Raw genomic sequence first — 12,046 nt, 5'->3', positions numbered from 1 at the left:
CAGAATCAAATTCCTTGCTTTGCTTTTGAGCGATGAATCTTCTTATCTCGAGAAAAAGGGCATCTCAACTCACACTGCACAAAATGATATGTCGACAACACGAAAAAGCAAGATAAAATTCCACAGCCTCTCTAAATAAGAACACCTTATCACCTCAAACTTAAACTAATCCATTTCATATTCAACCACTGTAAGAAACCATCACCATGAGTGGAGGCTTCAGACCTCCCGAAAGTTGGCCGTTCGGACAGGAGTACTGGATTTATCTGCCTGTTAGTCGATCCGGCCTGCTTCCTCCGATCAGATCTCTGGTTTGTTCCTAAAATTTCAAAGATAAACACACTGCAGTTTTTTAGAGGCTGTCAATATTCTAAAGCCTTTTTACCATATCTGTTTGAGTTCAGAATCCAAGAGGAACAAGAAATCCATGGCTGTTAGTTGAGGAGAGATTCAACGGAGGCCATGATCATGGCTTTGCGAGGTGATTCGCATTAATTTTACATGTTTTGCTATATTTTACATGTCTTCCACCCACTTTTCATTACATTTCTTAAATCCCGAGCTGAGTCAAACTAGGCTTATGAATGGCGGATGGAGGGATATTACTTTGATCATTTTCAACGTCGCATTTCAATTTGGCTGAATTCATAGAAAATCCAAAAACACATATATTTTCATATGAACTTTCACAAATTATGGAAAAAAGTTTGAAATTCAGTTATGGTGGTTGATGCAGTTTCCCTCCACCGGCAGCCCCTCATCCGCTCCACCTCATCGAGGACTCGTATCCGGCGGCGTACCAACAGCCATGGAACACGCGGTCGTCCGCGGAGGAGGAGTCGAAGCTGAGCCCAGAGGAGCAGAAGCAGGCAGTGAACAAGCTGAGGAAGCAGCTCTACAGCCCCCACATATACAACATAATCAAGAGATTAGGCAACAAGTCCGCTGTGGCTGCTGGAAGCGACGATGAAGGCAAAAGGTGCGCCGTCTGCCTGGAGGATTTCGAGACGAAGCAGTTCGTGACGATCACTCCTTGCAACCACATGTTTCATGAGGAATGCATCGTTCCCTGGGTCAAGAGCCAGGGGAAATGCCCCGTCTGCAGGTTCGTCATTGTCGAACGCGCTCAGCCTAGAGCCGCAGCCGCCTCCGCCTCCTCCAGGCGCGGCCGCGCCGAGAGGGGCCTCCTCTTCTAGTTATACTACTATGTATTTATTGTGTGTACTGCTTTATTCTTACGGGCACTGAGACAAGTTGTGATGACCATATACTATACATAGTAAGAAGTCTTCATTTATAAATACAATGATACATATTAGTAAAAAAAACACAATGTTTATACTTTATACATAAACTTGTATTGTAACTCACACATTGCGACGTTAATTTTATTCAATGTGTACCCTAAAATTGATAAATATTAGTACTACTTATAATTTGATTATCGATAATTTTATAATGTTGCAACTTAATTAAGTTTTTGTAATTAAATTTTTTCGCTCATTTTATTTACTTTAATTATTCATGAAGTGATTTTTTTATTTAGATTTAAAGTTTAAAATTGACGGTTCTCCGACTCAAATATTTTAAAAGTGACATTAATTGTTGAGTTTAATACCAAAGTGGTCATATAAAAAGTGAAACTATTTTTTGACTTACCCATATATTCTTATAATTAAAAAAAAAAGATACTTAGTTTCCTCTCAAGTCAGGACTAGCTAATTGTTAAGTAGTAGTAGTACTATACTAGCAGTATAAATTTTGCCAACTCTTATGGAAGAAAATGGAGGTATTAGTTTTATTTTTTATAATTGACCCAGATACAATTCTTCATTCACGAATCCATAATTTTCAAATATTCAAAAGCATTCTATTGATTTTACAACATAAATAAAATTCACATCGACCAATCATTATCAAGCAAAAAGCCACGTGTTCCAATTGCAAATCCCATCCAATTCCTTCCTCCACCTTCAACGTAAAACCAGTCACTTTCTCTTTCCACAATCACCTTCTCTGAAGTTTGAGGTATGTTTCTTGATTTCCTCGATTACTAATTTTGGTGTCTATCTTAAATATTTTCTCGGTTTTTATCTTAATCTCACACTAACCGTTGTTACTCACATCATTCTATGATTGAATTTGTGCACTGGTTTCTGTGGGTTGAGAGTATTTCATTAATTATAGTTGAAAGATCCGATATTTATTTTCGGGTTGATGGTTTCTTTCCTTTCTTTTGGGTTCTGCTGCTTTTGTACTATTTTAGATGTTGAATTACCTGAGGAAGTAGAAGCAATGGATATAAATCCCAATCATTTGGTAATTAACTAATCGGGCTTAATGATAATTTTTGTTTTGTTTGCTATTGGTGATTATTGCTATAGGGAACCCCATGACGAATTTTTAGCATGGTAAAAGATTTGTTTGAATGAGCCTTCACATTTGCAACATTTAGCATTTACTAGTTGCTGAAAAAAGAACCTTTTTCATGTAACTAGGTGTATTAAACTTTTTAGGTCCATGTTAACAAAATAAAAATGCTTTTCTTAATCCATGTCGTCTCCATTGCTCGAGATCTGCATAATACTGTTAAGTATCGCTGATGATCACTTAATAAGCTAGTACTGTTTGCTTTCAGAGGAGCAAATATGGCTGCCATATCGGCATGTATACTGGGAAAAGGATTGTATGCTGGTAATATCAGAAAAGGTTTTAGCAAAGAAATATATGGCAAGCAGTTTATACGCATTCCACTATACAGTAGTACATCTAGAGTAGTTAATGTTAGAGCATCATTGAGTCAAAGGACCAGTGAAGGAAGACGCAGCTTCCTGAAATTGGTGCTTGGTAATGCTGGCCTTGCCTTACCTGGCAATGGAAAAGCTATTGCTGATGATGAAGGTGTCTCGAGTTCAAGGATGTCGTACTCTAAATTTTTGGAGAATCTAGATAAGGATAGAGTAGCTAAGGTCGATTTGTTTGAAAATGGAACTATTGCCATTGTCGATGCTATATCCCCTGAGTTGGGTAACCGTGTCCAAAGAGTGCGGGTGCAGCTCCCGGGCCTCAGCCAGGAGCTTCTCCAGAAGTTTAGGGAGAAGAACGTTGACTTTGCTGCCCACAATGCACAAGAGGATTCCGGTTCTCTATGGGCTAACTTGATCGGAAACTTGGCCTTCCCTTTACTCTTGATTGGAGCTCTTTTCTTTCTCTCGAGACGGTCCCCTGGAGGAATGGGTGGGCCTGGAGGTCCCGGGCTCCCTTTACAATTTGGTCAGTCAAAGGCTAAGTTCCAAATGGAACCAAACACTGGTGTCACTTTTGATGATGTTGCTGGGGTTGATGAAGCAAAGCAAGATTTTATGGAGGTGGTGGAGTTCCTGAAAAAGCCCGAGAGATTCACAGCTGTGGGTGCTCGTATTCCAAAGGGGGTTCTTCTCATTGGCCCTCCCGGTACTGGGAAAACCTTGCTAGCCAAAGCAATTGCTGGTGAAGCCGGTGTTCCCTTTTTCTCTATTTCGGGTTCTGAGTTTGTTGAGATGTTTGTTGGAGTTGGTGCCTCACGAGTCCGTGATCTTTTCAAGAAGGCCAAGGAGAATGCTCCATGTATTGTGTTTGTTGATGAAATTGATGCAGTGGGGCGTCAAAGAGGAACTGGAATTGGTGGAGGAAACGATGAAAGGGAGCAGACTCTCAACCAGCTGCTGACAGAAATGGATGGTTTTGAAGGAAACACAGGTATCATTGTGGTTGCAGCAACCAATCGTGCAGATATTCTCGACTCTGCCTTGTTGAGGCCTGGAAGGTTTGATAGACAGGTAAATGGTCTTATATCTGTTTGTCTGTCTGTCTGTCTGTCTGCCTGCTGTGATGTATCAGAGTGATGGTTGAGTTTGTGCAGGTAAGTGTTGATGTCCCAGATGTTCGGGGACGAACAGAGATCTTAAAGGTTCACGCAGGCAATAAAAAGTTTGATACTGATGTATCACTTGAAGTGGTAGCCATGAGGACACCTGGTTTCAGCGGAGCGGATCTGGCTAATCTCTTGAACGAGGCCGCTATTCTGGCTGGCCGCCGTGGCAGGACTTCCATCTCGTCTAAAGAGATCGATGACTCAATTGATAGGATAGTCGCTGGAATGGAGGGGACAGTCATGACAGATAGCAAGAGTAAGAGTCTTGTGGCGTACCACGAAGTAGGCCATGCCATCTGTGGGTGAGTAAGGGTTTATACTACTTTCTACCAAACTTCGTTGATGAGTAAGTCTTGGTATGTATATGATGCAGAACTCTGACCCCGGGGCATGATGCCGTTCAGAAAGTCACCTTGGTTCCACGCGGTCAGGCACGTGGTTTGACTTGGTTCATCCCTTCGGATGATCCAACCTTGATATCAAAACAACAGCTCTTTGCCAGAATTGTAGGGGGGCTGGGCGGTCGAGCTGCTGAGGAAGTTATATTTGGTGAGCCTGAGGTCACTACCGGTGCAGCTGGCGATCTGCAGCAGATCACTGGTTTGGCCAAGCAGGTGATCTCTCTCTCCCCCCCTTTTTTCTCTCTGTATCTGTTTCCAAGTGTCTTTGTTTTGTTTGTAGATGGTTGTGACTTTTGGCATGTCTGACATCGGGCCGTGGTCGCTCATGGACTCATCGGCTCAAAGCGATGTGATAATGAGAATGATGGCGAGGAATTCGATGTCAGAGAAGCTGGCGGAAGACATTGATGCAGCAGTGAAGAGGCTCTCGGACGAGGCATATGAGATTGCGTTGAGGCAGATCAGGAACAACCGCGAAGCCATAGACAAGATCGTGGAAGTTGTTATCGAGAAGGAGACAATAACCGGGGATGAGTTCAGGGCTATCCTCTCAGAGTTTGTCGAAATTCCAGTCGAAAACAGAGTTGCTCCCACTCCGGCTACGCTAACTGTATAAATTAGTACTACTAGTCCGACTTCAACTTGTACAATGCTTTTTTCGGCTTTTTTGTAAAGATCAGTACACACTGAAAAATGCTGTTACAATTGACATAACCTACGTGCTTCAAATTAGGCACAAATATGTAGATTTTGTGTCTTAATTTCATTTTCTAGAATCAACAACTTTCTAATCTCAAATAGAATTGAGGATGTGAAAATAAGATTCAAAGCCAAACTACTCAAAATTAGTACCTAGTTAAGCAATGGTCAACATGCTGATAGGCCAGGAAACTACAGTTCAATTACTGAATCAAAACAAAGTCAACAATCAAATATCCACAATTCAACAACAATACAGAGTGGCAATAGAAAAAGGAGAAATTGAATACGAAAAATCAGTTGCAACATTCAATAGCAGCACCAATCTGCTATAGACATTATTGAAATGATAAAGCCCATATTCACATTCTTGAACCTCCCCAAAGGAACTAAAGAAGACAGGAAACGGAGTTATACCAACCTGTACAAGAAACACTGAACATAAAAAGCCCGATTCTAGGCGCTCATGCAACCACCTTTTCTACCACCTGTAGTCGTTCAGCTTCAAGGACCCGTTGTTAACATGACCCATCTCATTTTCCCATCAGCATCAACTATTTAAAATCTAGGATTTTGGGTGCGATTCTTCCAGTATAGTTTAAATGTTCCAGCAGATGAGGATGCCAAAGAGTTCTGTCAATAAGAATGAGCTGAGCCCATTCCCTTTTACTTCAAAATAGTCAGTTTTGCAGACAATGGCATAGCCCATCCTTTAAACAAGAAAGATGTGTTTCTGAACTTTGTCCAGTTGTAAACTTCTCTCTAAGTTTACCCAAGAAATAGACAGACTACTTCTTTAATCACGAACACAATAGGATGGGCCTAAAAGCTAATATGATTAGCAAGGTGATGGGAAAAAGAGAAAACAGAAAAAGTGCATGATTTCCTTGCTGCAGGACCTGAAACCGGACACCCATATAAGCAAGATGGCAGTAGCTGACCACATAGAGCTTCCTTTGAGGAAAATAGGTAGATTTAAACAAATGAAGTAACACGGCCAATCCTTCTGGGAGGGCTATCCGGTTCGTTGTCAGATGAAGCGGGAGAATCAGTAGCATCAGCAAGAGATTCAAGCATAGTTACCACTTCGGATGAGTCATCCAAATAATACTTCGCTTTGCTGGGCTTTTGCCCAACTGTGCAAGCAAATATTTCAGTGTTGTAAGACAGAATACGGCTAGATACTGCATTACCAATTATTTCAAACATGTCCTCGTCAGATCTGTCATCACCGATGCAAAGCACGAAATCAGCTTGTTTTCCCTTATCTGCCATGGACACCAAAATCTTTTCTGCTACTCTGCCTTTGCTAACACCCTGTATCAACATACATTTGACACCTTAATATAAGCTTCACTTTACTTTAAAGAACAAAAGAACAAAAGGAAGCTCAGAGACATTCAAACAAGGAGGATTTTGAAGCGGGAAAACTAAAACGGAAAATCAAAATTTATGAGTAGCAAATGAACTAATGAAGAGAAAAAGACTAAAACAATAGTAGAGACTAAGTCTGTGGCCAAAATACATGCCTGAGGCTTCACTTCCACAATGAATTGTCCGCTCTTCACAGCTACAGGTTCATTTGCTAAAACACTCTCCAAATGATCCAGCATTTCCTTCGCCTGGGAAAACCCAAATACTGGGTCGGCGTCATGATAATGCCACACTAAAGCACTTTCCTTTCTCTCTATTCCAGAACCATCAGTAGCCTCAGTATATGAGTTCATAACAGGTTCTGCAATATGCATCCAGCCAAATTCAGAACCTTGGCCATATGTTTCCCATTCTTCAACTTGTGGCCACCTGCCAACATTGTAGTAAATCAAAACTTAAGAGCAAATAACAAATGATAATGAGACCAAAAACTTCCATGATGACATGCACAGAGAAATCATCCTATAGCACCTCCCCCCATACATGTACGGAGAAAGGAAGATGGCATGGATAGAAAACAAGAGAAACCCACTCATCTAAAGTACTACTATCAATCAAGGAGATTGAGATACTTTAGCAAAAGATATAATAACAGTAATCATATTCACCACCACTCAGATGCCAAAATGTCAACAAGCTGGAAATAGCCTACACTTTGAATGTGAAGTTTAAGAAACTGAAAAAATTACAAGTCCATACTTAAAGGGACTATAAATAAATTTTAGAAAAATGTGTGGGTAGTATATGTCCGAAACAAAAGCAAATCAACCCAGACGACTATGCTTCCTAGAATTACAAAGTGCACGCTGCTTCCGCATGAGCCGTGTTTATTTAGCATTTTGCTACAAAAACTGATTTGAAAAACAAAAAAAATATGACTTCAACTGAAAAAGGAGGCGTATAAAAGAAAAAACATAAATAGCAGCACATTAGTGAGCAAGAAAACCGACCTTTACATTAAAAAGGGTAAAGAACAGGTTTCAACAGAATAAGAAAAATGATATATGCTCATTATCCGCAGAAAGTCGCCTCTGAGAATACCAACTTTCTTTAGCACAACATTTTCAAATAAACAGTCAAAAAAAATTGTGCAAAATAACTACCGATTACCAAATAGTTTGGAAACAATCATTCCAAGCTAACAGTTTTGTAGAAACCATAAAGAGTATTTCTCAACTAACAGAACACAGTACATTGATCAGCTCATGAATTATACAGACTATGTTACTATCATATTCCATGGATTCCTCATCTTAAACGACATCAGACCATGCAGACTGGATCTTTCATGCACAACTTAAAGGAACGTCTACCATAGCTTAAAGCAACTAAGACTTGACAGGGCAGACAAAACAATGCAACTTACCTTAAGAAGTAGCCATGCTCAGCAGAAAGTCCAAGTGTTTTGCAAGGAAGAAACCACTTGCTTAAGCTGTCTCTTCCTCTTCCACTGACCATAAAAACTAGATTTTTGGGATCACCAGACAGTGTGTTTAAGAGAGACAGAACTTGGGCACTTGGAGTCTTAATAATTGAATTTTGAGGCATAAGTGTGCCATCGTAATCCAACAATATAGCCCTGCTTTTAGCCCTGCAGTAAGCTGACGTAATCTCATCCATTGAAAGCTTTCTAAAATTTGGATCTAGTGCCACCACTCTGAACCCGAAGCCAAGACCAATACCCCAGCATCTTTTTCTGAAATGGTCAACACAAGTTCTCTCCATATCTTGTAAGAAGCTTCTAGCCCAAAATGCTACATCATGAGAGCTCACATATCGGTAATGCTTCTCATGTCGTAACTCCTTCTCTCTCTCGGCCAATGATATAGCCTCGTACATTGCCTCAGCTGTTGATTCAACATTCCAAGGATTTACACGAATAGCACCACTTAGGGAAGGGGAACAGCCGATGAATTCAGAGACCACCAACATGCTCTTCTTAGGTCCACTCAAGTCTGAACCTGGTTCTGCACCTGATACTCCTTCTCTGCAGACTATGTATTCATAAGGAGTCAGATTCATCCCATCCCGCACTGCTGTCACCACAACACATTCAGCAATACTGTAGTAAGCCATCCTTTCACTGATTGATAAAGACCGATGGATAAAAACTATAGGTTCATATCCAGGCCTTCCAAGTTCCTTTTTGATTCTCTGGCAGCTCTCCCCTATTTCGCGATTTATTTCATCCAGATTTATTCCTTTTCCTCTGGAAGGATTGGCAATCTGGACCAGAACAGCTCTTCCTTGCCAAGTCGGATGCTGCTTCAGCATGTGCTCCATAGCTAAAAGTTTCAAATTTATACCTTTAAATATGTCCATATCATCGAATCCAAGTAACACAGTTTTGCCAGCAAACTGTTGCTTTAGCTCCTCAACCTGCAGCTCCTTATCTGCCTGTCTCAGAACTGACTCAATATGACCCATATGAATCCCAACTGGCATAATCTTTATGCCAACCGTCCTTCCATAATAATCCAATCCTATGTAGCCCCTTTTTGATTGATATTCCAGGCCCAACATCCGACTACAACAGGAGAGGAAATGGCGTGCATAATCAAAAGTGTGAAAACCAATTAGGTCCGAGTTGAGTAGGGCCTTCAGAATTTCTTCTCTAACGGGAAGGGACCTATACAGCTCGGAAGAAGGAAATGGACTGTGAAGGAAGAAACCCATTCTCAAGCGGACAAAGCGCCTTCTCAGAAAAGTGGGTAACACCATCAAATGATAATCATGAATCCACACAAAATCATCCTCGGGGTTGATTATTTCAATAACTTTTTGTGAGAACAACTTATTGGCCGACACATATGCTTCCCACATGGACCTATCAAACCGAATTCCATGATCTGATGAAAATGGCAGCATATAGTGAAAGAGTGGCCATAAATGCTTCTTGCAGAAGCCATGATAATATTTTTCCAGAAGACTTGGTGGCAGAAATGCAGGAACACATTTGAATTTCTCCAAAAGATAGTTGGCTACGTCATCCTGTTCGATTGGATCGACATCAACAGGCAATGATCCAACGTATAACACCTCCATGTCCTCCGGAAAGCCATCCCTAACCCGTAACAGCAAGGAATCCTCGTTCCAGCTAAAAGTCCAGCCCTTATTGTCAGGCCTTCGTTTTGCTTTCAGAGGCAGAAGATTTGCAACAATGATGATCCTATCACCAATAAGTGAAGATGGGTTTTCCGACGTAACACTGCTAGCCTGTTCATCATCTAGCTCAAGAATATTCCCCGGAACAGTCATAACCCTCGGGAGGCGCTTCCGGTCCCTTTCCCTACCCACTGTTGGGAAATTTCCAGATGCTAAATCCAAAAGGTTGGTATAAGATCTTGACATCATCTTAGCAAACTCCCTGTGACTCTCCCAGAAAACTCAAAGAGTTAATTCTTTCCTTCAAATCTCACTTAAAAACCAAATCCGCAGCTCTTTCCCTCAATCTCTCTTAAAATAAGACCTTCCAAATCAACAGCATTAAAACCAGTAATTGGAAAAGGAACAATAAATGATGACCCAAATCTAATTTAAATATACGCCAAAATTCCCTCGTTTGAATCAGATATCCCCAAATGCTGCAAAAAGGGAAAGACGAACCCAGTATTTAATTAATGAAGCAGATAATTGGCATACAGAAACTCTGCCAAAAACTTACCTAGGCCTAGCAGAATCGTTGAACATTTCAGGGAAAAATAAAACTTTAAAAACCCTAGTTAAACTGAATATTATATTCGGAAAGACGAGAAATAGGGGTTTGAAAACTAACCTCGAGATTGAATTGAGTCCAGATTGGGCGTCTGCTGTTGAAAGACTCAATCTTCAGCCAGAAATTGGAAAAATAATCTAGGGTTTGACGCGGAAAGAATAAAAATTTATTAACCTGGGTTGCAGTACGCAATGTAGGAACCGAAGATCGCATACAGCTAACAGCATGTATGGCAAAAGTGATGGATATGAATATTCTCGAGAATAACGATTAATTTAACATTTTTAATAAGGTAAAATTGGAATAATATAAATTAATATCTGCCTCTGAAACAAAAACGTGACAGCAAATAAAAGAATCAATAAAGTCGCCAGTGCCACCATCCGGTTGCGGGCCTTCTGCTTTCTTTCTTTCTTTCTCAACCCACTTGCAAAAATAACTAATTTATGTTAAAAGAATTTTGATGATGCTCATATAAGTTATTCTAAATTCAGAAGTTGAAGTATTTTTAAGTCTAGCGAACTTAGATAATCTATAGCACTCGAAGAAATGACACATGTCACTAATTTGAATTTAATGTACATATCCTTCAAAAATAACTTGGATAAGACGATGACTAGTAAATATGGACTTTTTCAACACATAGCTTCTAGTAGTATGTTTTAAGTTATGATTGGTCATATTGCAATACCAGAATTGATTAAAATTAATCTCCAACAACGACATCATAAACTTGATGCATTTTTTTATTAATATTGCAATATAATGCAATTGGATAATATAATTATATTATGGTCAATAGTTAATACAAGTATCGTATCTATGAAGACTAATATGTATCTTCTAACTAATACAACTGAACTTTCAAGACTATTTAATTAGACCATAGAAATTTTGTTTAGTTTTTATAAGTTTAAGTTTTATGTCTTCATACATGAGATAGAATCCTGAATAAAATTGATTTTTTATATAATAATATATAATATTTGATAATATATTATGGTTTTGTCCAATTATTTAGTTATTGGTGGGACGATACTGAGGAACGCGAAACGAATAGATCAAATTATATGGAAAACAACCGATCGGGTGGATCAGTTAGCAAATGCCGTTGTCACTTGAACAATGCGTTCTCGCTCTCCCTCGCCACCAATATAATTATAACTCCCAAACTCGCACTACTTTAACAGTAAAGCGGCAAGTACGGGGTCGATCCCACAGAGAAACCGGTGTATCGAGTGTGTGAGTAGTAAACAGGGTTCGGTTGCTGCCACGCTTTAAGTTGGGAGTTTTTACGCTACTGGATTTATGCTAGGTAGAATGTAAACTAACTACTTGATCAAGCTACTCATCATGCTGACACAATTAATGGATCAAGTAAGCGACAAGCGGAAATAAGCACTTAACTACCTAGGCATGCTATGAAATTGCGAAAACACCTTGACATTCAACATAATGAAGTACGGGATCAGAGACTTTAAAACAAACTAAACCGGAACAATAAACAAAATGACGGAAACAAACAACTCCAATTTTATACTCAGAACTCCAAAACATGTACTGTGAACATGCGGAATACAAAAGGTCAATTCTTTAACTTCGGAACAACAAGGAATTAAACTAAACTAACAACTTCGGAAAGTAGGAAAGCGAGTAAGGCCGAGAAGCTCTCGGTTATAAACTTGAGACAACGCCGAACAGATATTGAGTATTTTGTCGCTCTCCATTCGGTCGCTCTCTCTCTAACTGAACCTTTTTTTCTAACTAAGCTATCTCGGAACTGGAAACTAAACTCAAAACTAAACTAGAAGTCGAAAAGAAGAAGAATTAATAATTCCCAAAAAAAAGCCTCTTTATTATGGTGGCACATCCTCTATTTATAAG

The 12,046-nt window shown here is 39.7% G+C and overlaps 3 protein-coding genes across 3 annotated transcripts; 2 read left to right on the top strand and 1 right to left on the bottom strand.

The window, feature by feature from the left end:
* Positions 1-94: 94 nt before the first annotated feature.
* Positions 95-1,451, top strand: LOC121805335 (E3 ubiquitin-protein ligase RNF115-like). The gene is made up of 3 exons (XM_042205142.1): positions 95-311; positions 405-481; positions 737-1,451. Exons 1-3 carry the CDS (start codon positions 207-209, stop codon positions 1,194-1,196), a joined length of 642 nt encoding a protein of 213 aa, XP_042061076.1. The 5' UTR covers positions 95-206; the 3' UTR covers positions 1,197-1,451.
* A 422-nt stretch (positions 1,452-1,873) lies between these two features.
* Positions 1,874-5,075, top strand: LOC121804570 (ATP-dependent zinc metalloprotease FTSH 2, chloroplastic-like). The gene is made up of 5 exons (XM_042204174.1): positions 1,874-2,028; positions 2,639-3,818; positions 3,902-4,215; positions 4,287-4,527; positions 4,595-5,075. The coding sequence occupies exons 2-5, from the start codon at positions 2,649-2,651 to the stop codon at positions 4,928-4,930; spliced, it is 2,061 nt and encodes a 686-aa protein (XP_042060108.1). The 5' UTR covers positions 1,874-2,028; positions 2,639-2,648; the 3' UTR covers positions 4,931-5,075.
* A 120-nt stretch (positions 5,076-5,195) lies between these two features.
* On the bottom strand, positions 5,196-10,552 carry LOC121804569 (probable alpha,alpha-trehalose-phosphate synthase [UDP-forming] 7). Its single transcript, XM_042204173.1, has 5 exons — positions 10,337-10,552; positions 10,223-10,256; positions 7,814-10,031; positions 6,543-6,816; positions 5,196-6,330 (listed from the first exon to the last, which is right to left on the bottom strand). The coding sequence occupies exons 3-5, from the start codon at positions 9,799-9,801 to the stop codon at positions 5,989-5,991; spliced, it is 2,604 nt and encodes an 867-aa protein (XP_042060107.1). The 5' UTR covers positions 9,802-10,031; positions 10,223-10,256; positions 10,337-10,552; the 3' UTR covers positions 5,196-5,988.
* Positions 10,553-12,046: the final 1,494 nt, after the last annotated feature.

Source organism: Salvia splendens, chromosome 5 (genome assembly GCF_004379255.2).
Source record: "Salvia splendens isolate huo1 chromosome 5, SspV2, whole genome shotgun sequence".
Classification (NCBI taxonomy): Eukaryota; Viridiplantae; Streptophyta; class Magnoliopsida; order Lamiales; family Lamiaceae; genus Salvia; species Salvia splendens.
Note: the sequence above shows the minus strand (reverse complement) of the source record. Positions and strands in the feature narration are given on the sequence as shown.